The sequence below is a fragment of the Salvelinus fontinalis genome, chromosome 10 (assembly GCF_029448725.1).
Source record: "Salvelinus fontinalis isolate EN_2023a chromosome 10, ASM2944872v1, whole genome shotgun sequence".
In the NCBI taxonomy this organism is placed as follows: domain Eukaryota; kingdom Metazoa; phylum Chordata; class Actinopteri; order Salmoniformes; family Salmonidae; genus Salvelinus; species Salvelinus fontinalis.
The window spans coordinates 37643090-37669403 of NC_074674.1; the positions used below are offsets into that span (position 1 = coordinate 37643090).

The 26314-nt window shown below is 43.2% G+C and overlaps 1 protein-coding gene across 6 annotated transcripts in view; it reads left to right on the top strand.

Moving 5' to 3' along the window:
- Nucleotides 1-26314, top strand: part of LOC129864123 (astrotactin-2-like) — a 485619-nt gene that overhangs the window by 384647 nt on the left and 74658 nt on the right. For all 6 annotated transcript variants that reach the window (XM_055936744.1, XM_055936743.1, XM_055936745.1 and 3 more), the window contains 2 exons: nt 14860-14993; nt 15541-15689. In XM_055936744.1, coding sequence (XP_055792719.1) covers nt 14860-14993; nt 15541-15689 — 283 coding nt within the window. The remainder of the gene's footprint in view (nt 1-14859; nt 14994-15540; nt 15690-26314) is intronic.

Below are 26314 nucleotides of genomic sequence, written 5' to 3' on the forward strand. Positions count from 1 at the left end.
GTCAAAAGTTATATTACACCTACTCATTCAAGGTTTTTTCTTTATTTTTACTATTTTCTACATTGTAGAATAATGGTGAAGACATCAAAACTATGAAATAAAATGGAATGAAATATGGAATCATGTAGTAACCAAAAAAGGTGTTAAACAAATCAAAATATTTTTGGGATTTTAGATTCTTCAGAGTAGCCACCCTTTCCCTTGATGACAGCTTTGCAAACTCTCAACCAGTCTCAACTCTCAACCTTTGCATTCTCTCAACCAGTTTCAGCTGGAATGCTTTTCCTGCTGTCTTGAAGGAGTTCCCACATATGCTGAGCACTTGTTGGCTGCTTTTCCTTCACTCTGCTGTCCAACTCATCACAAACCATCTCAATTTGGTTTAGTTCGGGTGATTTTGGAGGCCAGGTCATCTGATGCAGCACTCCATCTCTCTCCTTCTTGGTCAAATAGTCCTTACACAGCCAGCAGGTGTGTTGGGTCATTGTCCTGTTGTTTTATTTCATAGTTTTGATGTCTTCACTATTATTCAACAATGTAGAAAATAGTAAAACTAAAGAAAAACCCATGAATGAGTAGGTGTGTCCAAACTGTTGACTGGTACTGTATGTGTGTATGATTATGTTTATGACTCATCTGTTAACTGGATTGCATTGGCTCTGGCTGACAACGGATGTCCCTTGTCCCCTCAATTACATAGACACACACAGACGCACGCACACACACACACACACACACACACACTAATGCACACACGCGCACATACAAACCACTACCCGTTCCCCACCACCTCCACCGGGACCAGAGCGGTCAAGCATCTAATTACCCTGCCTGACTAAAATTACAGCATGCAGCACAGCAGCAATAGCACTGGCAACACACACGCACACATGCACAACAACAAAGACCCCAGCCCATACGTGCCGCCCATACCAAGCGCCTGTCTCAGCCACGAATAAAAGAGGCACAATCGATAGCAGACGGCCCCTAGTGGGCTCAGTCGATACATAAACGTGAGGAAGAGCAAAGTGTCCTATTTTTCTCCTCCTTCTAGTCTTCTGGGGACAGGGGGGAGCAGACTGCGGTGGGTCACTGGCGAGGGTCGGCCCTCCGAGGTAGCGGGATTATTAGCTTGGTATTGATGCATCGACCCTACAGGGACAAGCTAGTGCTGCTCTTGGCCAGCTCTCTGAAAGACTCCTGCTTCTATTAGCATAGCAGACACAACGGCCTGGCCATACATCTCTACTACACGATAAAGGCAGTACACTGATTGAAACTGTGCCTTGTGACTACACCTCTCCCCCCAAAAAAAGACGGCCACGCAAAAAGCGTTCACTAAGATGCTACAAGAAATAAACAAAGGGAAATCATGGTTGTTTATTGTGAAGCAAAAAGGAAAGGATGTTGCCCTTGTGTGCCTGTGTGTACAAACCCAGTTTGTATCTTCAGCCATGCAAAACTACCTGCGGCTCTCAATGCCAAGCTGCCGTCTTGCCTCCGCTGCCCCTGCTCTCTGCCTATGGCAAGGCTTGTCATGTTCCTCCCATTTCGATCTGCTCATTACAAAAGTAGACAGGTATTGTGTTACTATCTTGAATTATCCGTATGTCTGCTTCCTCGAAAAACAGCCCTACCGGAACAATGGGGCAAAGGATTAAAACAACAGAATTCACTGCCCTCCTCACTTCAACAACACGGTTCCAGGAAAACATTTTGAGAGAAAGTAAAAGTCACTCTCCGACTCTGTCTTCAATGCGACGATTACGACAGGGCTAGTTTAAGGATTTGACGAAGAAAACGGGAGAAAAAAAAGATGATCTTTGAAGCGGTTTTACATTACATGTTATGTACGATGTGTATCTCCCAGTCAGATAATGACAGAGACCTCTCACCACCTCTTTGGGGAAGTGTTGAGTCAGACCTGTTATGAATGTATGTTTCATAACCCCAGATCCAACCCCACACTGAGACTATACCTACCTACTGTATTTGGAGCCTAACTATAAGCAGTTAGCTACTCTCCCCCTAGAAGGACCCTCCCCTGGCCCTGTTTCAGTGACAGAGCCCAATACCTCAATGGATAAATAAATAAACTCATGCCAGTGGAGGTTGCCAGCAGGCCTGAGTCCCGCATGGCCCTGATTGAATTATGGCAGAGCTATTGAACAAATTGGCTGTGAGGCTAATGACTCAGAACACTGTGTATCTTGCTGAGTAATCAACCCCCCCAACCTCCGCACCCACCACACTCCCACCATCCACCCCCCCACACGTCTTTTCTGTTTTCCTAAATGGCGTTTCCTGCACAAGGTCGGGTGCAGACCCAGGTTTGACTCATGCAGTCTCCTTAAACTTGTTAAACTCAGGGCTTGAGGAAAATTAACGAGTTTACTGGGGCGGCCTCAACTTTTTGTGTGCTTTCTGGAGTTGGGGTGGGTGATGGGATGGGATGTGGGTGGTGACGGTGTAATTGAATGGAAACTGTTTGGTTCTCCTCTTCAAAAATGCCCCCTGGAAACGGTTTACCCCCAAGTGCATCAAGGCTGCAAGTTTATCCAATAAGCTCTAAGCTTCTCTAAGAAAAGTTATGACAACAGACCTGGCCACCCCTTTCTCAAATTTGTCACCGGGGGGAAAAAAGTGTGAAGCCACCGCTTTTTACCAAATTGATTTATTTGAACACGAAGAGGCTGGAAACCCACAACACAGAGCCATTCAAGTTGCCATTAAGCCTGGATCAAATTAGCTTAGAGCATCCTGAGACCAGGTTGACTCTCTTAAAACTCAATATGGGTTAGAGTTCCTTAGTGACCCAGCCGCCACCCCAGCCCCCATCAACCCTTCTGTGAACCACCCTGCAGTTGGCCCCAATGTCCCCTAGTTCCTGGAAGTCATCCACTTGATGGAGTTCCTAGAAACTGGAGATCTAGATGTTCTATCCTTTGTTAACAGGATGGAGAGTGGTCCTTACCACCCACACCACACTGCACCGCTGTCACCGCTATCCTGCTATTCTGCTCCTCGCTGACTCCCACCACCCCGGATCCTCCAATAAATCAATAGTGCAGGCCAGCTGGCCAGTGTTTTCACAAATTAGCCAGAGGAGATGGACAGTAATGTGGCCGGCGTAGATTAGCCAAACAGATTAATATGCTAGGAGGTCACCATGATCCTCTGCTCTTCTTGTAAGTGATGGCTTTCTGCATAGTGAGCCAAACCAGGTGCTACATTGTCTACTGGCTAGTGTGATGTCAGAGGATTTGGTGGTGTGGGCAGGAAAGGGGGGACACTGTTTGTGGCCAACGGCAGAGCTATGTCACACTGGTCAAAGTGGAGAGGAGTGTGCATAATTGAATTTCTCAACAACAACAAAAATATAAAGTAAAAAATGTCTTCCCAATGATACCATCAAAATTTAAAACATTTTAAAAACTATGATTTTCAAACACTATGCGATTCGCGGTGACAAGAATACTGTCCTTTGAGCTAGAAACTCATTGCAGTTTTTAAAATCACAGTTTTTTCATATATTTATTTTCAACACAGATCATAGAACCACTCTGTTTTCACATATGTAGACACTGGTTTGGTGCTGGAGATTATGAATATGAGGTTGAAAGTGGCGGAATTGCCCTATAAGAGGGAAAAAATACTCTCCTAAATCTACAGTTGAAGTCGGAAGTTTACATACACTTAGGTTGGAGTCATTAAAACTAGTTTTTTAACCACTCCACAAATTTATTTTTAACAAACTATAGTTTTGGCAAGTCGGTTAGGACATCTACTTTGTGCATAACACAAGTCATTTTTCCAAAAATTGTTTACAGACAGATTATTTAATTTATAATTCACTGTATCACAATTCCAGTGGGTCAGAAGTTTACATTCACTAAGTTGACTGTGCCTTTAAACAGCTTGGAAAATTCCAGAAAATGATGTCATGGCTTTAGAAGCTTCTGATAGACTAATTGACATCATTTGAGTCAATTGGAGGTGTACCTGTGGATGTATTTCAAGGCCTACCTTCAAACTCAGTGCCTCTTTGCTTGACATTATGGGAACATCAAAAGAAATCAGCCATAACCTCAGAAAAAAATGTGTAAACCTCCACAAGTCTGGTTCATCCTTGGGAGCAATTTCCAAATGCCTGAAGGTAACACGTTCATCTGTACAAACAATAGTATGCAAGTATAAACACCATGGGACCACGCAGCCGTCATTCCGCTAAGGAAGGAGACGCATTCTGTCTCCTAGAGATGAATGTACTTTGGTGTGAAAAGTGCAAGTCAATCCCAGAACAACAGCAAAGGACCTTGCGAAGATGCTGGAGGAAACAGGTACAAAAGTATCTATATCCACAGTAAAACGAGTCCTATATCGACATAACCTGAAAGGTCTTTCAACAAGGAAGAATAAACAGCTCCAAAACCCCCATAAAAATCCAGACTACGGTTTGCAGCTGCACATGGGGACAAATATCATACTTTTTGGATAAATGTCCTCTGGTCTGATGAAGCAAAAATAGAACTGTTTGGCCATAATGACCATCGTTATGTTTGGAGGAAAAAGGGATAGGCTTGCAGGCTGAAGAACACCATCCCAACCGTGAAGTACGGGGGTGGCAGCATCATGTTGTGGGGGTGCTTTGCTGCAGGAGAGACTGGTGCACTTCACAAAATAGATGGCATCATGAGGAGGGACACTTATGTGGATATATTGAAGCAACATCTCAAGACATCAGTCAGGAAGTTAAAGCTTGGACACAAATGGGTCTTCCAAATGGACAATGACCCCAAGCATACTTCCAAAGTTGTGGCAAAATGGCTTAATGGCTTAAGGACAACAAAGTCAAGGTATTGGAGTGGCCATCACAAAGCCTTGACCTCAATCCTATAGAAAATGTGTGGGCAGAACTGAAAAAGCGTGTGCGAGCAAGGAGGCCTACAAACCTGACTTAGTTACACCAGCTCTGTCAGGAGGAATGGGCCAAAATTCACCCAACTTGTTGTGTTAAGCTTGTGGAAGGTTACCCGAGACATTTGACCCAAGTTAAACAATTGAAGGGCAATGCTACCAAATACTAATTGAGTGTTTGTAAACTTCTGACCCACTGGGAATGTGATGAAAGAAATGAAAGCTGAAATAAATAATTCTCTCTACTATTATTCTGACTTTTCACATTCTTAAAATAAAGTGGTGATCCTAACTGACCTAAAACAGGGAATTTTTACTAGGATTAAATATCAGGAATTGTGAAAAACTGAGTTTAAATGTATTTGGCTAAGGTGTACGTAAACTTCTAACTTCAACTGTATAAGTTAATGCTTTATCATGAAGGCAATAGAATAAAGTGCTCCACCATTCCAGCTATTATTTATTTTTTTTTTTTCTTCTCAGGCATGATGTTTGCTTGCAATCCAACCCCCTTAAGGGGCCTCCTTGTCCAACCCCTTTTTCTTGAAGTGCATAGCAGTAGGCTATCGCTTCTTCCCCAACCCTACCCCCAGTAACACTGGCCACTACTTATGTGGATCCATCAGTGTTCTGGGAAAAGCATAATCTACTGTTAATCAATACGGGATAGTGTATCATCCTATCCTCCACTGCCGTACCATGGCTCAACTAACAGGATTGGACAGTAGTTTCTCCCTGCGTTTCAGCTGCGTGCAGTATTGTGCCAGGCCATGTCATGGAGGGATTTTCTTGTTGTGTGTGTGTCTGTGAACATGTCTGTGTGTGTCACGTATTTAGTTTAATACTGAATGTGCTTGACATATTAACACTTACCATGTATCCATAACAGGCTCATGTCTGTTCTGTTGTTGTTTTTTCATCCTGCCACTGAAGGGTATACTACAAAGCAGGCTCAATGAGTTAGCCTGCTAACTTGCCTAAATATTCAGAAATAACTTATTTTGGGGGGAAAGAAGCAGTGCCTTCGGAAAGTATACAGACTCCTTTACTTTTTCCACGTTTTGTTACGTTACAGCCTTGTACTAACATGGATTAAAGAGAAAAAATTATCAGCAACTACTCACAATACCCCATAATGACTAAGCAAAAACTGTTTTTTATACATTTTTGCAAATGTATATAAAAATTAAATACCTTATTTACATAAGTATTCAGACCCTTTTCTATAAGACACGAAATTGAGCTCAGGTGCATCCTGTTTCCATTGATCATCCATGAAATGTTTCTACAACTTGATTGGAGTCCTGTGGTAAATTGTGGTAAATTCAATTGGTTGGACATGATTTGGAAAGGCATCTATATAAGGTCCCAAAGTTGACAGTGAATGCAAAACCCAAGCCATGAGGCCAAAGGAATTGTCCATAGAGCTCAGAAACAGCATTGTGTCGAGGCACAGATCTGGGGAAGGGTACTAAAAAATGTCTGCAGCTTTGAAGGTCCCCAAGAACACAGTGGCCTCCATCATTCTTAAATGGAAGAAGTGTAGAACCACCAGGACTTCCTAGAGCTGGCCGCCCGGCCAAAGTGAGCAATCAGGGGGAGAACATTCCAGAAGGACAACCAACTCTGCAGCACTCCAACAATCAGGCCTTTATGGTAGAGTGGCCAGACGGAAGCCACTCTTCAGCAAAAGGCACAAAAACCCGCTTGGAATTTGCCAAAATGCACCTAAAGACTCTCAGACCATGAGAAACACGATTCTCTGGTCTGATGAAACCAAGATGGAACTCTTTGGCCTGAATGCCAAGCGTCACGTTTGGAGGAAATCTGGCACCATCCCTAAGGTGAAGCATGGTGGTAGCAGCATCATGATATGGGGATGTTTTTTAGCGGCAGGGACTGGGAGACTAGTCAGGATTGAGGCAAAGATGAACAGAGCAAAGTACAGAGAGGTCCTTTATGAAAACCTGCTCCAGAGCTCTCAGTAACTCAGACTGGGGTGAAGTTTCACCTTCCAACAGACCAACGACCCTAAGTACAAAGCCAAGACAATGCGGTAGTGGCTTCGGGACAAGTTCTAAATGTCCTTGAGTGGTCCAGCCAGAACCCGGAATTGAACCCGATCGGACATCTCTGGAGAGACCTGAAAATAGCTGTGCAGCAACGCTCCACATCCAACCTGACAGAGCTTGAGAGGATCTGCAGAGAAGAATGGGAGAAACTCCCCAAATACAGGTGTGCCAAGTTTGTAGCTTCATACCCAAGAAGGCTCGATGCTGTAATCGCTGCCAATGGTGCTTCAACAAAGTACTGAGTAAAGGTTCTGAATACTTATGTAAATGTAATGTTTAATTTTTAAATATATATATACATTTGCAATAATGTCTAAAAACCTGTTTTTGCTTTGTCATTATGTGCTATTGTGTGTAGATTGATGAGAAAAAACAACATTTTAATTAACGTAACAAAATGTGGGAAAGTCAAGTGATCTGAATACTTTCTGAAGGCTCTGTAAGCTTGAAATGGGAATGGTCTAATTGACACAACAACTAAAAACACATATCTAAGTTTTGCATTCTTAATCAGCCAGAAGTCATTTTTTTATCAAAGCTGGCTAACTCATTGATCCTGTTTTGTAGTAGACCCTTCAGGTCTTACCCCCCCCCCTGTTTACCCAGTTGAGACTGGATTGCATTACTCTTTGAAACATAAACACAGGGCCGTAATCGGTTTGTCTATTTTTCAAATGTGCAGCCGTGCAGTCAAGCAAAGCCGACCTGACTGGGGGGTTTTCTAGGAATGTGAGGCAGAGCTGTGGTCTCCCCCCAGCCTCCCCAGCATTAGAGATCATTTCCCATGTTTGTCTACGGGTCTGCATGCATGTGCTCCCAAAAGGCTTCCTGTTGTGTTTGCTGATGATCTGGTTCCCATTGACTGAGTTGCGGACTGTGGAGGAGTCTCTCTCTTTCTGTTTTTCTGTGTCTCGTCTCTTTCTATTGTTCAGCCAACATTGAGCCACATGGTTGGCGGGGGATCTCATAATCTCAAGAAATGCAATCACTTTCTTCCACATTTTTTCCCCCTACCTTGCCTGTCTCTCTCAGGAAAGTCATTATTTGTGGATTGCAGTGTTGGCTAGGCTGAGTGGGCTTCCCACTAATAGGGGCTCATTCAGCAGGCTCATTTAGATGGGGTAGTGTTGGAAGTTAAATAAGGGGAAAGACCTGACTGACTGACTGCTGGAGGCCTGTTGATCCTATCGCCTAGCAGGGGGGCCCTCGCTGGAGGGAGGGAGGCATCCCAGCCCAGTGCTCCCTTACTGTACATCGTACTCCATTTTATTTTATGATGTGAAGCACTTATTAACTTGTATTGAAAAGTGGTATACAAATATTTATTATTAACACAATTAAAGTAATTATTAGAATACACACTCCATTCTTTGTTTCTCTCTGCCTCTCTGTTTCTCTCTCCATCTCCTCTGCTTTTCTCTTTTCCTCTCTGCTCCTCTCTTTCTGTCTGCCTCTTTCTTGCTGCACGTTCCAGAGCTGTATACACAGCACTGAGTGAGTGAGTGAGGGCTGGAGAAGTCAGTTCCCATGAAGGACTGTCTGGGCTTTTAACGCTAACGATGCAACCACTGTTTCGGGGGATGGCAACATCGGCTTCTGGAGGCATTCCACTCTCAGTGTCTGTCTCTATATGGCCAGAGCTTTTCAGAACAACTACTCGGGCTGCCTTGATTTCATCGCAACCGCCATCTCAAATACTGAACCAGGGAGGTTTTCCAATGCCTCGCAAAGAAAAGCACCTATTGGTAGAAAGAAAACAGACATTGAATATCCCTTTGAGCATGGTGAAGTTATTAATTACACTTTGGAAGGTGTATCAATACACCCAGTCACTACAAAGATACAGGCGTCCTTCATAACTCACTTGCCGGAGAGGCTTGGTGACTTTAAAACAGTTACAGAGTTTATTGGCTGTGATATGAGAAAACTGAGGATGGATCAACAACATTGTAATTATTACACAATACTAACGTAATTCACAGAGTAAAAAGAAAGAAGCCTGTACATATTATAAATATTCCAAAAGATGCATCCTGCTTGCATCAAGGCACTGAAGTAATACTGCAAAAAATGTGGCAAAGCAATTCACTTTATGTTTGGGGCAAATCCAAAACAACACATCACTGAGTACCACTCTTCATATTTTCAAGCATGGTGGTGACTGAATCATGTTCTGTGTATGCTAGTCATCTGCAAGACCTAGGGAGTTTTTTAGGATAAAAGAAACAGAATAGAGCCAAGCACAGGGTAAATTCTAGAGGAAAACTTGGTTCAGTCTGCTTTCCAACAGACACTGGGAGACAAATTCACATTTCAGCAGGACAATTATCTAAAAGATGAGGCCAAATATACACGGTAGTTGCCTACCAAGATGACATTGAATGTTCCTGAGTGGCTTTGTTACAGTTTTGAGGTCAGGGCTTTGTGATGGCCACTCCAATACCTTGACTTTGTTGTCCTTAAGCCATTTTGCCACAACTTTGGAAGTATGCTTGGGGTCATTGTCCATTTGGAAGACCCATTTGCGACCAAGCTTCAACTTCTTAAATGATGTCTTGAGATGTTGCTTCAATATATCCACATAAGTGTCCTCCCTCATGATGCCATCTATTTTGTGAAGTGCACCAGTCCCTCCTGCAGCAAAGCACCCCCACAACATGATGCTGCCACCTTGCTTCACGGTTGGGATGGTGTTCCTCCGCTTGCAAGCATCCCCCTTTTTCCTCCAAACATAACGATGGTCAGTCTGTTTTTTTATGGCGGTTTTGGAGCAGTGGCTTCTTCCTTGCTGAGAGGCCTTTCAGGTTATGTTGATATAGGACTAGTTTTACTGTGGATATAGATACTTTTGTACCTGTTTCCTCCAGCATCTTCACAAGGTCCTTTGATGTTGTTGTCGGATTGATTTTCACTTTTCGCACCAAAGTACGTTCATCTCTAGGAGACAGAATGCGTCTCCTTCCTAAGCGGTATGATGGCTGTGTGGTCCCATGGTGTTTATACTTGCATACTATTGTTTGTACAGATGAACGTGGTACCTTCAGGCGTTTGGAAATTGCTCCCAAGGATGAACCAGACTTGCGGAGGTCAAAATCTTTTTTTCCTGAGGTGTTGGCTGATTTCTTTTGATTTTCCCATGATGTCAAGCAAATAGGCACTGAGTTTGAAGGTAGGCCTTGAAATACATCCACAGGTACACCTCCAATTGACTCAAATTATGTCAATTAGCTTATCAGAAGCTTCTAAAGCCATGACATCATTTTCTGGAATCTTCCAAGCTATTTAAAGGCACAGTCAACTTAGTGTATGTAAACTTCTGACCCACTGGAATTGTGATACAGTGAGTTATAAGTGAAATAATCTGTCTCAAATCAATTGTTGGAGAAATTACTTGTGTCATGCACAAAGTAGATGTCCTAACCAACTTGCCAAAACTATAGTTTGTTAACAATTCATTTGTGGAGGGGTTGAGAAACGAGTTTTAATGACTCTAACCTAAGTGTATGTAAACTTCCGACTTCAACTGTATATAGGACAAAACACACCTCAGAGACAGAGACATCACAACACTACATAAAGAGAGACCTAAGACAACAACATAGCATGACAGCAACACATGACAACACAGCATGGTAGCAAGACCACATGACAACAACATGGTAGCATCTCAATATGGCAGCAGCACAAGATGGTAGGAGCACAAATGATGTTACAAACATTTTTGGGCACAGACAACAGCACAAAGGCAAGAAGGTAATGCAATACATCACACGAAGCAGCCACAACTGTCAGTAAGAGTGTCCATTATTGAGTCTTTGAATGACGATATGGAGATAAAACAGTCCAGTTTGAGTATTTTTTGCAGCTCGTTCCAGTCACTAGCTGCAGCGAACTGAAAAGAGGAGCGACCCAGGGATGCATGTGCTTTGGGGAACTTTAACAGAATGTGACTGGCAGAACAGGTGTTTATGTGGAGGATGAGGGCTGCAGTAGGTATCTCAGATAGGGGGGAGTGAGGGGGGAGTGAGGCCTAAGAGGTTTTTATAAATAATCATCAACCAGTGGGTCTTGCGACAGGTATACAGAGATGACCAGTTTACAGAGGAGTATAGAGTGCAGTGATGTGTCCTATAAGGAGCGTTGGTGGCAAATTTGATGGCCAAATGGTAAAGAACATCTAGCCGCTCAAGAGCACTCTTACCTGCCGATCTATAAATTAAGTCTCTGTAATCTAGCATGGGTAGGATGGTCATCTGAATCGGGGTTAATTTGGCAGCTTATGTGAAAGCAGAGTGAGTACGATAGAGGAAACCAAGTTTAGATTTAACTAGCCTGCAGCTTTGATATGTGCTGAGAGAAGGACAGTGTACCGTCTAGCCATACTCCTAAGTACTTGTATGAGGTTACTACCTCAAGCTCTAAACCCTCAGAAGTAGTAATCACAACGGTGGGGAGAGGGGGCATCCTTCTTACCAAACCACATGACCTTTGTTTTTTAGGTGTTCAGAACAAGGTTAAGGGCAGAGAAATCTTGTTTGACACTAAGAAAGCTTTGTTGTAGAGCGTTTAACACAAACTCCGGGGAGGGGCCAGCTGAGTATAAGACCGTATCATCTACATACAGATGGATGAGAGAGTTTCCTACTGCCTGAGCTATGTTGTTGATGTAAATTGGGAAGAGCGTGGGGCCTAGGATCGAGCGTTGGCGTTCTCCCTTGGTGACAGCAGATGTTCTGACTTTATACACTGCACTCTTTGAGAGAGGTAGTTAGCAAACCAGGCCAAAGACCCCTCAGATACTCCTTAGCCGGCTGACAAGAATGGAATGGTCTACCGTATCAAAAGCTTTGGCCAAGTCAATAAAAATAGCAGCACAACATTGCTTAGAATCAAGGGCAATGGTGACATCATGAGGACCTTTAAGGTTGCAGTGACACATCCATAACCTGAGCGGAAACCAAAGTGCATTCCAGAGGGAATAATATAGACATCAAGAAGTTGATTATGAAAAAGTTTTTCCAACACTTTGTAAACTGGGCAAAATAGAAATTGGCCTATAACAGTTAGGATCAGCTTGATCTCCCCCTTTAAATAATAGATGCACCATGGCTGCCTTCCAAGCAATGGGAATCTCCCCAAAGAGGAGAGACAGGTAAAAAGGTCAGAGATAGGCTTGGTGATGACAGGGGCTGCAACTTTATCGAAGAAAGGATCTAAACCATCTGACCCAGATGTTTTTTGGGGGTCATGTTTAAGGAGCTCCTTTAGCACCTCAGACTCACTGCCTGCAGGGAGAAACTTTGTAGCGGGGCAGGTGAAAAAGAGGGAGGAGCATTAGGATTAGTCCCATTAGAATGGATGGGTGGGAGATGAGGAAATGATAGACGGGCAATGAGGCATGGCTGAGTCAAATAGGAATCCTGACTTAATTAAAGTTTTTCATAATAAGCTTCATAAGTTAATTAGCCTCCCTAAAAAGTCTGTGTGTGTAAATGCATGTGTGCTGGACGCAAGTGAAATCTCGGGAGAGATGGGGGAGTGTGGTGGGGGTACCTGTGCCAGACGGGGAGACAGGCCAGGGAGAAGCTTTTTTTGGGAGGCAGATTCCTTGTAGAAAATCCCAGCTAGCTAGCTAACGTAGCTAGCAAGTCTCTGTCCACAATGTTTTTTCCCACGTGCAAAAGGAGGTCGTTAGCTAGCTATATCAGTTTCGGTGAATGGTCCTTTACGACGGGCAAACAAGGTTGTCTTGTGACTGTTGTATTTTGGAGATTGCGAGGAGGATAACATTCTCTAGAATGCAGTCGTCCCTGGCGACGGCGGTCCACGGTGATGGTGCTGCCACTCTGGGCGAGATCTCAAAGCACACCAGCTGGTGTGTGTTCTTCCCCGTTAGACTGGTGTAGTTCTCCTTGTCTGAGGTCAGGCTCATTCAGATCAGGAAGCTGATTTGACCTAAAACATCCTTGGTGCAATATTTGGGGATTCCTCCCTGCTCCTCCTGTATCTGGTCGAGCAAATAGAAGCTGTGGATGAGTTTAGACCTGACCATCTCTGCTCTGGGAAAGAACTTCTCATCTGTTGACTTGCCCCTCTCATTGTGACTGTTGTAGGACATGGAATCTGATATTTCAAGCCACATTTCAAGTCACCTAGGTGGTTTGAAGTCTGATACAAATCTGATTCTTGGCCATGTGACTTGTGTCTGAATGGTCAAATCTGATTTATTTGCTCTCAAGTGGTTTTTAGACCGTTATTTCGCAAATCCAAAAATCATATTTTTGAAAGTTGGATCATCTTATCCTTTGAGGCTTTAAAGGTGTTCTTACACTATGATTTTGAACATTCTAAGCAACTGGGAAACATCCCTGGCAGACATTGTTGTCACCTTAGCTTGCTACATAACTTCTGAGTGATAGGAAGCACGATCACCACCAATAAGCCTACACCACTGCGCACACACTCGTCGTTACTATGACAACTAGCTCAGCCATGTCAGCAAATGACTGCTGCCTGAACAAACACAAATCCGATTTGGTCACTTGTAACTTGCTGTTTGGCATTTGGTATTTGAATTAGGATCCCCATTACCTGTTGCGAAAGCAGCAACTACTCTTCCTAGGGTCCACACAAAACATGACATAATACAGAACATTAATAGACCAAAACAGCTCAAGGACAGATGTTTGGACAGTCAGTAGTCCAAAACGAATTTGAAAAACTGACTGACTGACAAAACTGACAATGCCTTTAAGACACATTCGGTGTCCTCTCCTCTGGATGACTGGTTTCCGGATGTTTTCTGGTGTTTCTGTGCAGGTGTTTGATGACCGCGATCAAGCGTGTTCCTCAGCAGTCTGCGCGGGTCGGCGCTGTCAACCAATTGCTTACATAAATAACTAAGTGCTCCATTGATTGGCCGGTGTGACAGGGAGCCAAAGTGCCTGCGAACTCCCCTGAACTCTCCTTTGCCAAAGCACTGACGTCACCTTATTTGATCACTTTAACGGTAATATTGGCATGTGGTTGGCCTGATGAAACAGAACAATTTAAAAAGGACAACTGAATGCCTTCAACTGAAATGTGTCTTCTGCATTTTACCCAACCCCTCTGAATCAGAGAGATGCAGCCTCCTTAAATCAACATGAACAGCGCCCAGGGAACAGTGGGTTAACTGCCTTGCTCAGGGGCAGAACGATAGATTTTTACCTTGTCAGCTCAGGGATTCAATCCAGCAACCTTTTGGTTACTGGCCTAACGCTCTAACCACTAGGCTACCTGCCAATTAGTTTGAGTTGAAGTGGTACACACTCATGATCTTGACGATGTTTCGGTTTAATGAGTTTGAGGAAATGCATATCTTTTTGGCCTTTTGACCTCTTAGAGAAGTAATATTCTTTCTCTGTTTAACTTGCTCTCTCTCTCACGCACGCACACACACACACACACACACACACACACACACACACACACACACACACACACACACACACACACACACACACACACACACACACACACACACACACACACACACACACACACACACACACACACACACACACACAGACCTTTATGTGTCACCATTCCCAATTAAAACAAGACAGGAACATGACATGTTCTCCAAGGCTACTCAGTCACGTATCATCAGACTCTCGCCGCCGCGACTCTTCCGGTGGCGGAGGTGATTAAACCTAGGAGCCCCCAGTGTGTGACGATTCCGGGGCGGACATCGGGGGTGGGGGGCGACGACATGGGACATGCACAGGGGTGGTAGCAACAGACATCTTGGAGCTTGGATAACTCAGGGCGTCACAGAAGGGCGATGGGGCGAGATAATTGCATTTGTCTCACCTGTTACCTTTCACAGGCCTTCAAGAGCGCCACGATGAGCTCATACTGGTGTGCAGGCAAGGGAGATGTCATCGACAACTGGTGTCGCTGTGACCTGAGTGCCTTCAGCAAAGACGGCCTTCCCAACTGCAGTCTCCTGAGGCAGCCTGTGTAAGTCAGAGCCTACCTCCCATCTATCCAAGCCTAGGGAGACATGTTGGAGTTGTAACAACCATCCCTAGAGCTGAGACCAACCTTTAATTGCTGTAGGCCAGTCCAAACACCCCAGTGCTCACTCTCAAGAAATAACAGTGTATCTTGTTCTCTTACCCCAGCTCTGTTTTGAGTCATCATACACCCCAGCTATTGAAACCATCAGAACTTTTGGAGAGAGATACAAGGCATTGGATGAGCAATGACTCTCCGGTGGATTTCCACATTAAATTGAATGGACCTACTTGCTTGTTTGATTTGTCGAATGGATGCATTGATGATTCCAACTTGCTCCCTATATCTGGTCTCAACATTTTATTAACAGACTCTTAGGGTTGCTTTCCCCGACACAAAGTAATTCTAGTCCTGGACTAAAAACACTTTTAACTGAGATTCTCAGAAGTAAGCTCAATGTTCCCGGGAAACTAGTCCTCAGTGCTGTTGACTGCAAATATTGTTATTGAATTAAAGTGACCCACCTCCTTCCTCTTTCTGTCTGTGTCAGGCTCAGACTGGCCCCTCACCTAGAGCCTTCCAGCACCATGGTGGCCCTGGAGTGGCTGGATGTGGAGCCCCTGATTGGCTACAAGGTGTCTGATTACATCATCCAGCATAAGCGGGTGGAGGACCCCTCGGAGGCAGAGATCTACACAGGTAGGTAGGCCGCTAGTATATTTAACTTTGGTCCAACCTACATCAGTTATTGACAATTGTTTATCCTATGACAAAGCCAAAGGGACATTAATGTGCTTATTTACCAGTGACGAGCCACATTATCTAACTGTTTGCTCTGCTGATCTGCGGAGGCCTGCTCTCACAGACAAGGTTAGACACTTGGTAGGTGAACCGGAGGGAAGAACGGGGGGAAAGGAGGTGGGTGGTGTGTGGGAGGGGGAAGACAGGAGAGGATGAGAGGATGAGGCTAGGCTATGTGACATCGGCCATAATTAACGCTGACCCCTACGTGTGTAAGTCTGGGGTAGTGAGTCAGAGCTTTGGGTGATAGGGATTTAATAAAGGAGAAGAGATGAGGTGCGTTGGTGGAAATAGCCAGCTTTAGTCATCGGACAGGCGATCGTTCACACCTGGGAGGAGGAGAGCTGATGAGCCGGGCCCAAAAGCCGGAGCGGGCACAGATAGGCATCCTGGCAGGGGTGTGGTTGGAACAGGGCAGATGGCGTTTGTGTGACTCACCTCTGCGTCAGAGCAGTCCAGGATACAGATGAGAATGTGAACAATATCTTTCTCTCTATTTACCTCTTTATCTTCTATCGCAATGTCTCTCTCCTTTTCTGTTTTCTTAGTCTATAGTGTGTCTCTTTCACTGTTATTGTCTCTCATCTCTCTCTTGTTCTCTTTCTCTCTCTCTCTCCAACTCTCTCTCAAACTCTCTAAATTCCTCCAGAAAGCCAAGAAAAGTTGGACTGACATTGATTTGTCTGTAGTAAAAAAGCCCTGACTTTTATTGTATGTGTGTGTGTGTGTGTTCCCTGAAACGCATGTTGCAATCACAACAAAGGATTTCATTGTTGGGGGAGTCTTGAATTCCCAGATATCATCTTGGTGTGTGTAATCAAGGTGAGAAGGGGAGAGAAGCGTTGGCATGGCATCGCTTAGGTTCTCTCTATTGGAAACTTCTTCTGGGTCGTCAATAATAAACCATCAAAACAACCCTTTGAGTGGCTCCCAGTTTTACAGGAGGGATGGAATCAAACCCTCCATTGTTCTCCAAACTGGGGGATCTACCGTGCTGATACAAAGTTGGACGTGGTCGGAGAGGGGGATTTATGGAATAATGGGGACTTGTTAAAATTAGAAATTATTCTCTCCAAGACTTGGGAAGAGGAGACTGTCTGCCCGGCCAGTGATAACCTAACCTGCTTAGGGGAAAGACAACAAGTGTCAGTGAGTTCAGATGGCTACGCAAATCCGGACTAGTATTTTTTTTTCACAATGTCCAATTCCATCCATGGAAATTCATATCCTCTATACCCATGGCAAATCGTTTGGTTTTTTGCATTGAAGTCCTTTCTAGGGGAAGAAAAAGTTGTTTTATTTCAAAAACAGAACCGGGATAGATATAAAGAGCCCCAGTCCCTGATCACCTGGAGGCTTTAAACCACAGATGAGACTTCCACAGAGAAGCACCGGATGATCAAAAGCAGAGCGCTCCGATCTGGGCCACACCCCAGCTTTCATACACCTGCCAAGTGAATTGAGTGCTCTTCAAAACTGGAGTCAGTTTAATACCTCATATATCTGAAGTTTTGTAGCAGGTATGTGTCCCTCCAGTAGTTAAATCCATTGGAAACTAAATGGCTTTTGCATTAAAAAATATACCTACATCGGCAAGATATGAAAGTCCATGGGCTTTAGGCGGTATTGGGTTGGTCAGGTGAAGCAACATCCACATCAGGTTGTTTGATACAGATAAAATCAGTCATGTCAAAAGGATTCGTTAGGCTTGGAACGACTTTGGAGATATTGAGGAGGTATTAAAGTAGGATTGGATGGATTGCACCTTGGGGTGAAAACTCAAAAAGGCAATTATCTTCTAGTCTTCACCTGACCCGCACCGTGGGATTCTTTTTTTAATATACATTATCCTAAGCATAACCTTCTACAACTCCCTATTTTGTATGATCCTATTCATATGTTCCCTTTTGACACACAGTACCATTCAAATGTTTGGACACACTTACTCATTCCAGGGTTTTTCTTTATTTTTACTATTTTATACATTGTAGAATACTAGTAAAGACATCAATTATCTATCAATCTATTAAATAACACATATGGAATCATGTAGTAAGCAAAAAAGTGTTAAACAAATCAAAATATATTTTATATTCTTCAAAGTTGCCACTCTTTGCCTTGATTACAGCTTTTCACACTCTTGGGATTCTCTCAACCAGCTTCATGAGGTAGTCACCTGGAAGTAATTTTAATTAACAGATGTGCCTTGTTAAAAGTTAATTTGTGGGATTTCTTTCCTTCTTAATGCCTTTGAGCTAATCAGTTGTGTTGTGACAATGTAGGGGGGTATACAGAAGATAGCCCTATTTTGTAAAAGACAAAGTTCATATTATGGCAAGAACAGCTCAAATAATCAAAGAGAAATGGCAGTCCATCATTACTTTAAGACATGAAGGTCAGACAATCCGTAAAATTGCAAGAACCTTGAAAGTTTCTTCACATGCAGTCGCAAAAACCATCAAGAACTATGATGAAACTGGCTCTCATGAGGCCCGCCACAGGAAAGGAAGATCCAGAATTACCTCTGCTGCAGAGGATATGTTCATTAGAGTTACTAGCCTCAGAAATTGCAGCCCAAATAAATGCTTCACAGAGTTAAAGTAACAGATACGTCTCAACATCTACTGTTCAGAGGAGACTGTGTGAATCAGGCCTTCATGGTCGATTTGCTGCAAAGAAACAACTACTAAAGGAGACCAATGACAAGAAGAGACTTGTTTGGGGCAAGAAACACGAGCAATGGATATTAGACCAGTGGAAATCTGTTCTTCGGTCTAATGAGTCCAAATTTGAGATTTTTGGTTCCAACCGTTGTGTCTTTGTGAGATGCAGAGTAGGTGAACGGATGATCTCCGTATGTGTGGTTCCCACCGTGAAGCATGGAGGAGGAGTTGTGATGGTGTCGACGTGCTTTGCTGGTGACACTGTCTATTATTTACTTAGAATTCAAGTCACCCTTAACCAGTATGGCTACCACAGCATTCTGCAGCGATACGCCATCCCATCTGGTTTGCGCTTAGTGGGACTATCATTTGTTTTTCAACAGGACAATGGCTCAAAAAACACCTCCAGGCTGTGTAAGGGCTATATGACCAAGAAGGAGAGTGATAGAGTGCTGTATCAAATGACATGTCCACAACACAATTGAGATGGCTTGGAATGAGTTAGACCTCAGAGTGAAGGAAAAGCAGCCAACAAGTGCTCAGCATATGTCGGAACTCCTTCAAGACTGTTTGCAAAGCATTCCTCATGATGCTTGTTGAGAGAATGCCAAGAGTGTGCAAAGCTGCCATCAAGGGAAAGGGTGGCTACTTTGAAGAATCTAAAATATAAAATGTATGTTGCTTTGTTTAACACTTTTTAGGTTACTACATGATTCCATATGAGTTATTTCATAGTTTTGATGACTTCACTATTATTCAACAATGTAGAAAATATAAAAAATAAAGAAAAACCCTTGAATGAGTAGGTGTGTCAACTTTTAACTGGTACTGTATACTCCCATATCTTCTGCTGTACTACTCCCTTCTTTTATCCGTCTCATCTTGTTCTTTGGGAGGCTTAGTGAGAGCAAGCTGTAGCACCACCCCGATCTGATCTCACATCTGCACGAACCATCAACACCTATCTCCCTTTTCAATTCTCAATCCTCAAATCTGTCTTTTACTCAAATCAAACCAGAGAGAAAACCTACTCTCCCTGGCAAGGTCAAGAGCAGCAGCAGTGATGGATTGAGATGGACTGACTCTCTTTGAAATGCTTGGACAGTGGCCTAGTCGGCCTAGTCCTCAGTACATAAACACTACCGTTTAAATGCTCGCGATCCGCTCGATCTACGATCCCCCCCTGGCAGACCATCAGTCAGCCTTGGGTCCCCACAGGTAAGGGCATGAGGCCCAGTCTCAGAGCCTGAAGGGGAACCTAAAAGCCCCCTATCCTTTGAATGGCAATAAGCAGCCACATCCCCCTTCCTCTCTGATTGTTTACCTCTTCTCTTAGAGATGTTATTGTTTACCTCTTCTCTTAGAGATATTTATCATCCCCTGGTTCTTAGATCAACAACAAATCAAATGAAATTTTATTTGTCACGTGTTTCGTCAACAAAAGGTGTAGACTAACAGTGAAATGCTCACTTATTGGCCCTTCTGAACAAAGCAGAGATAAAAAAGAGAAATAATAGAAAAATAATAACACAAGGAATAAATACACAATGAGTAACGCTAACTTGGCTGTATACAGTGCCTTCGAGAAAGTATCCAGACCCTTTCACCTTTTCCGCATTTTGTTATGTTAATGCCTCATTCTAAAATGGATCTACACACAATACCCCATAAAGACAAATCGAAAACAGGTTTTTTGAAATGTTTGCAAATTTATTACAAATAAAAAACAGAAATACCTTATTTACATAAGTATTCAGACCCTTTGCTATGAGACTCGAAATTGAGTTTAGGTGCATCCTGTTTCCATGGACCATCCTTGGGATGTTTCGACAACATGATTGGAGTCCTCCTGTGGTAAATTAACTTGATTGGACATGATTTGGAAAGGGACACACCTGTCTATATAAGGTCCCACAGTTGACAGTGCATTTCAGATCAAAAACCAAGCCATGAAGTCAAAGGAATTGTCCGTAGAGCTCCGAGACAGGTTTGTGTCGAGGTACAGATCTGGGGTAAGGGTACCAAAACATTTCTGCAGCATTGAAGGTCCCAAAGAACACAGTGGCCTCCATCATTCTTAAACGAAAGAAGTTTGGAACCATCAAGACTCTTCCTAGAGCTGGCCGCCCGGCCAAACTGAGCAATCAAGGGAGAAAGGCCTTGGTCAGGGAGGTGACCAACACGCTGATGGTCATTCTGAGAGAGCTCCAGAGTTCTTCTGTGGAGATGAGAGAACCTTACAGAAGGACAAACATCTCTGCAGCACTCCACCAATCAGGCCTTTATGGTAGAGTGGCCAGATGGAAGCCATTCCTCAGTAAAAGGCACATGACAGCCAGCTTGGAGTTTGCCAAACGGCACCTAAATACACTCAGACCATGAGAAACAAGAATCTCTGGTCTGATGAAACCAAGATTGAACTCTTTGACCTGCATGCCAAGCGTCACGTCTGGAGGAAACCTGGCACCATCCCTAAGGTGAAGCATGGTGATGGCAGGACCTTGCTGTGGATATGTTTTTCAGGGGCAGGGACTGGGGGACTAGTCAGGATCGAGGCAAAGATTAACACAGCAAAGTACAACGACATCCTTGATGAAAACCTGCTCCAGAGCGCTCAGGACCTCAGACTGGGGGCGACGGTTCACCTTCCAACAGGACAACGACCCTAAGCACACAGCCAAGACAACGCAGGAGTGGCTTCGGGACAAGACTCTGAATGTCCTTGAGTGGCCCAGCCAGAGCTCGGACTTGAACCCCGTCTAACATCTCTGGAGAGACCTGAAAAAAGCTGTGCAGCAACACTCCCCATCCAACCTGACAGAGCTTGAAAGGATCTGCAGTTAAAAATGGTAGAAACTCCCCAAATACAGTTGTGCCAAGCTTGTAGCGTCATACCCAAGAAGACCCAATGCTGTAATCTCTGCCAAAGGTGCTACAACAAAGTACTGAGGAAAGGGTCTGAATAGTTACAGTTGAAGTCGGAAGTTTACATACACTTAGGTTGGAGTCATTAACACTTGTTTTTCAACCACTCCACTAATTTCTTTTTAACAAACTATAGTTTTGGCAAGTATGTTAGGACATCTACTTTGTGCATGACACAAGTCATTTTTCAAACAATTGTTTACAGACAGATTATTTCACTTATAATTCACTGTATCACAATTCCTGTGGGTCAGAAGTTTACATACACTAAGCTGACTTTGCCTTTAAACAGCTTGGAAAACTCCAGAAAATTATATCATGGATTTAGAAGCTTCTGATAGGCTAATTGACATAATTTCAGTCAATTGGAGGTGTACCTGTGGATGTATTTCAAGGCCTACCTTCAAACTCAGTGCCTCTTTGCTTGACATCATGGGAAAATCAAAAGAAATCAGCCAAGACCTCAGAAAAAAAATTGTAAACCTCCACAAGTCTGGTTCATCCTTGGGAGCAATTTCTAAACGCCTGAAGGTACCACGTTCATCTGTACAAACAATAGAACGCAAGTATAAACACCATGGGACCACACAGCCGTCATACCGCTCAGGAAGGAGACACGTTCTGTTTCCTAGAGACGAACGTACTTTGGTTTGAAAAGTGCAAATCAATTCCAGAACAACAGCAAAGGACCTTGTGAAGATGCTGGAGGAAACAGGTACAAAAGTATCTATATCCACAGTAAAACAAGTCCTATATCGACATAACCTGAAAGGCAGCTCAGCAATGAAGAAGCCACTGCTTCAAAACCGCCATAAAAAAGCCAGACTACGGTTTGCAGCTGCACATGGGGGCAAAGTTTGTACTTTTTGGCAAAATGTCCTCTGGTTCGACGAAACAAAAATAGAACTGTTTGGCCATAATGACCATCGTTATGTTTGGAGTAAAAAGGGTGAGGCTTGCAAGCCAAAGAACACCATCCCAACCATGCAGCCCGGGGGTGGCAGCTTCATGTTGTGGAGGTGCTTTGCTGCAGGAGAGACTGGTGCACTTCACAAAATAAATGGCATCATGACGCAGGACACTTATGTGGATACAGTGGGGCAAAAAAGTATTTAATCAGCCACCAATTGTGCAAGTTCTCCCACTTAAAAAGATAAGAGAGGCCTGTAATTTTCATCATAGGTACACTTCAACTATGACAGACAAAATGAGGGGGAAAAATCCAGAAAATCACATTGTAGGATTTTGAATGAATTTATTTGCAAATTATGGTGGAAAATAAGTATTTCATTTCAATCATATTTTACTTTAGTGTCTTTAGATATTTTTGTCAGATGTTACTATGGAATACTGAAGTATAATTACAAGAATTTCATAAGTGTCAAAGGCTTTTATTGACAATTACATAAAGTAGATGCAAAGAGTCAATATTTGCAGTGTTGACCCTTCTTTTCAAGACCTGCAATCCGCCCTGGCATGCTGTCAGTTAACTTCTGGGCCACATCCTGACTGATGGCAGCCTATTCTTGCATAATCAATGCTTGTAGTTTGTCAGAATTTGTGGGTTTTTGTTTGTCCACCCGCCTCTTGAGGATTGACCACAAGTTCTCAATGGGATTAAGGTTTGGAGAGTTTCCTGGCCATGGACCCAAAATATCGATGTTTTGTTTCCCGAGCCACTTAGTTATCACTTTTGCCTTATGACAAGGTTCTCCATTATGCTGGAAAAGGCATTGTTTGTCACCAAACTGTTCTTGGATAGTTGGGAGAAGTTGCTCTCGGAGGATGTGTTGGTACCATTCTTTATTCATGGCTGTGTTCTTAGGCAAAATTGTGAGTGATTGAGCTCCCTTGACTGAGAAGCAAACCCACACATGAATGGTCTCAGGATGCTTTACACAGGACTGATGGTAGTGCTCACCTTGTCCTCTCCGGACAAGCTTTTTTCCGGATGCCCCAAACAATCGGAAAGGGGATTCATCAGAGAAAATGACTTTACCCCAGTCCTCAGCAGTCCAATCCCTGTACCTTTTGCAGAATATCAGTCTGTCCCTGATGTTTTTCCTGGAGAGTAGTGGCTTCTTTGCTGCCCTTCTTGACACCAAGTCATCCTCCAAAAGTCTTCGCCTCACTGTGCGTGCAGATGCACTCACACCTGGCTGCTGCCATTCCTGAGCAAGCTCTGTACTGGTGGTGCCCCGATCCCGCAGCTGAATCAACTTTATGAGAGTGTCCTGGCGCTTGCTGGACTTTCTTGGGCGCCCTGAAGCGTTCTTCACAACAATTGAACCACTCTCCTTGAAGTTCTTGTAGATCCGATAAATGGTTGATTTAGGTGCAATCTTACTGGCAGCAATATCCTTGCCTGTGAAGCCCTTTTTGTGCAAAGCAATGATGACGGCACGTGTTTCCTTGCAGGTAACCATGGTTGACAGAGGAAGAACAATGATTCCAAACACCTCCCTCCTTTTGAAGCTTCCAGGCTGTTATTCGAACTCAATTAGCATGACAGAGTGAGCTCCAGCCTTGTCCTCGTCAACACTCACATCTGTGTTAACGAGAGAATCACTGACATGATGTCAGCTGGTCCTTTTGTGGCAGGGCTGAAATGCAGTGGAAATGTTTTGGGGATTCAGTTCATTTGCATGGCAAAGAGGGACTTTGCAATTAATTGCATTTCATCTGATCACTCTTCATAACATTCTGGGGTATATGAAAATTGCCATCATACAAACTGAAGCAGCAGACTTTGTGAAAATATATATTTTTGTCATTGTCAAAACTTTTGTCATTGTCAAAACTTACAGTTGAATACCTTTTTCGACTGTATATGCATCAGATGCATGAATAAATGTTTGTGGAAATATATGTAAAAAAATATATATAAAAAAAAATAGTTATTTGTTTAGATAAAGTCAAGGAAAAGTTTTGTATAATTCTGCTACGTCCTAGAAAAAAATGTAGGCCTATAGCTTATTTGGGTTTCCCTTACAGAAAAAACACATTACCCACAGGGTAGCCAGGCCATGCCAATCAAAATGAGTTTTTCCCCACAAAAGGGCTTTCTGTGGGCTTTTCCCCACAGAAATGCTCCTCAACATGAATGAATTGATGCTCCTTTCCCTGCATCTGTCAATTACAAGATGTGCCCATCCCTTCATGTACAATATGACAACTGATTATTGTCAATTTAATCTTGTCTATAGGCTAACTCTTATTATGTGTTAAATTTGTTTCGATATAGTTTAGATGTAGTTTCGATGGGTCGGCTGTGCAGGCTGACTGGTTTGTTTTCCGCTCATCAACTTGGATAGAGTCAAGGGAATGTTATGCATTATTCTAAAGGCCTGCGGCAACACGTAGAATGTTTTCATTTCCCTTACAATACATTTGATTAGGAATAGAGTTACAGTAAATAAAACAATCCTGTAACACGAAGGTAAAACCTAAAAGTGAATGGTCTCCACCCGCAAGGCGCGTGGCCAAATTATTAACATGAGCGCCAATGCTCATAAATAGGCATAACACAAACTAATCATTACACTGTTGTTCTAAATTAAATCAACCTCTGCACTCTCATCATTCAGTTAGGCCTAATTTAAGTTTGATTGTGAAGTAACTTGCACAATTATCGCCCATTCCATCCAGTTGTCATTCATCCAGTGGGCTGGCATCGTTTGCTTCCCTGGATAGAGTCAAGGATATGTTTTGCATTACGCTAAAGGCCAACTGCAACATGTAGAATGTTTATTTTATTTCCCTTAAAATACATTTAATTAGAGTTACAGTAAATAAAACAGTCCCATAACAGCTTATTTTTACAAAGCAAATGGCATCAACCAGCAAGGCGCGCAGGGTGAAATTATTTGCAGCTGATAAATAGGCATAACACAAACTCATCATTACACTATTGTCTTTCTAAATAATATTTCACCCTTCTTATCATTCAGTTAGGCCTGATTTAGACAGACGCATTAGTGCCCTACTGCACATTGTCTTGGAGGGTTACGTTGGGAATAGGTGCTTCATCGTACCACTTCCATATTGAGCGCAACACTGGTACTTCCTGTTTGAGTTTTTGCTTGTAATCAGGGATCAGGAGGATAGAGTTACGGTCAGATTTGCCAAATGGAGGGTGAGGGAGAGTTTCTTGTGTGAAGTAAAGGTGATCTAGAGTTTTGAATGTGTCTCTGTGTGTGGAGTAAAGGTGAACTAGAGTTTTGTATGTGTTTCTGTGTGTGGAGTAAAGGTGATCTAGAGTTTTGTATGTGTCTCTGTGTGTGGAGTAAAGGTGATCTAGAGTTTTGTATGTGTCTCTGTGTGTGGAGTAAAGGTGATCTAGAGTTTTGTATGTCTCTGTGTGTGGAGTAAAGGTGATCTAGAGTTTTGTATGTCTCTGTGTGTGGAGTAAAGGTGATCTAGAGTTTTGTATGTGTTTCTGTGTGTGAAGTAAAGGTGAACTAGAGTTTTGTATGTCTCTGTGTGTGATGTAAAGGTGATCTAGAGTTGTGTATGTGTCTCTGTGTGTGGAGTAAAGGTGATCTAGAGTTTTGTATGTCTCTGTGTGTGATGTAAAGGTGATCTAGAGTTGTGTATGTGTCTCTGTGTGTGGAGTAAAGGTGAACTAGAGTTTTATATGTGTTTCTGTGTGTGGAGTAAAGGTGAACTAGAGTTTTATATGTGTCTCTGTGTGTGGAGTAAAGGTGATCTAGAGTTTTGTATGTGTCTCTGTGTGTGATGTAAAGGTGATCTAGAGTTTTGTATGTGTCTCTGTGTGTGATGTAAAGGTGATCTAGAGTTGTGTATGTGTCTCTGTGTGTGGAGTAAAGGTGATCTAGAGTTTTGTATGTCTCTGTGTGTGATGTAAAGGTGATCTAGAGTTTTGTATGTCTCTGTGTGTGATGTAAAGGTGATCTAGAGTTTTGTATGTGTCTC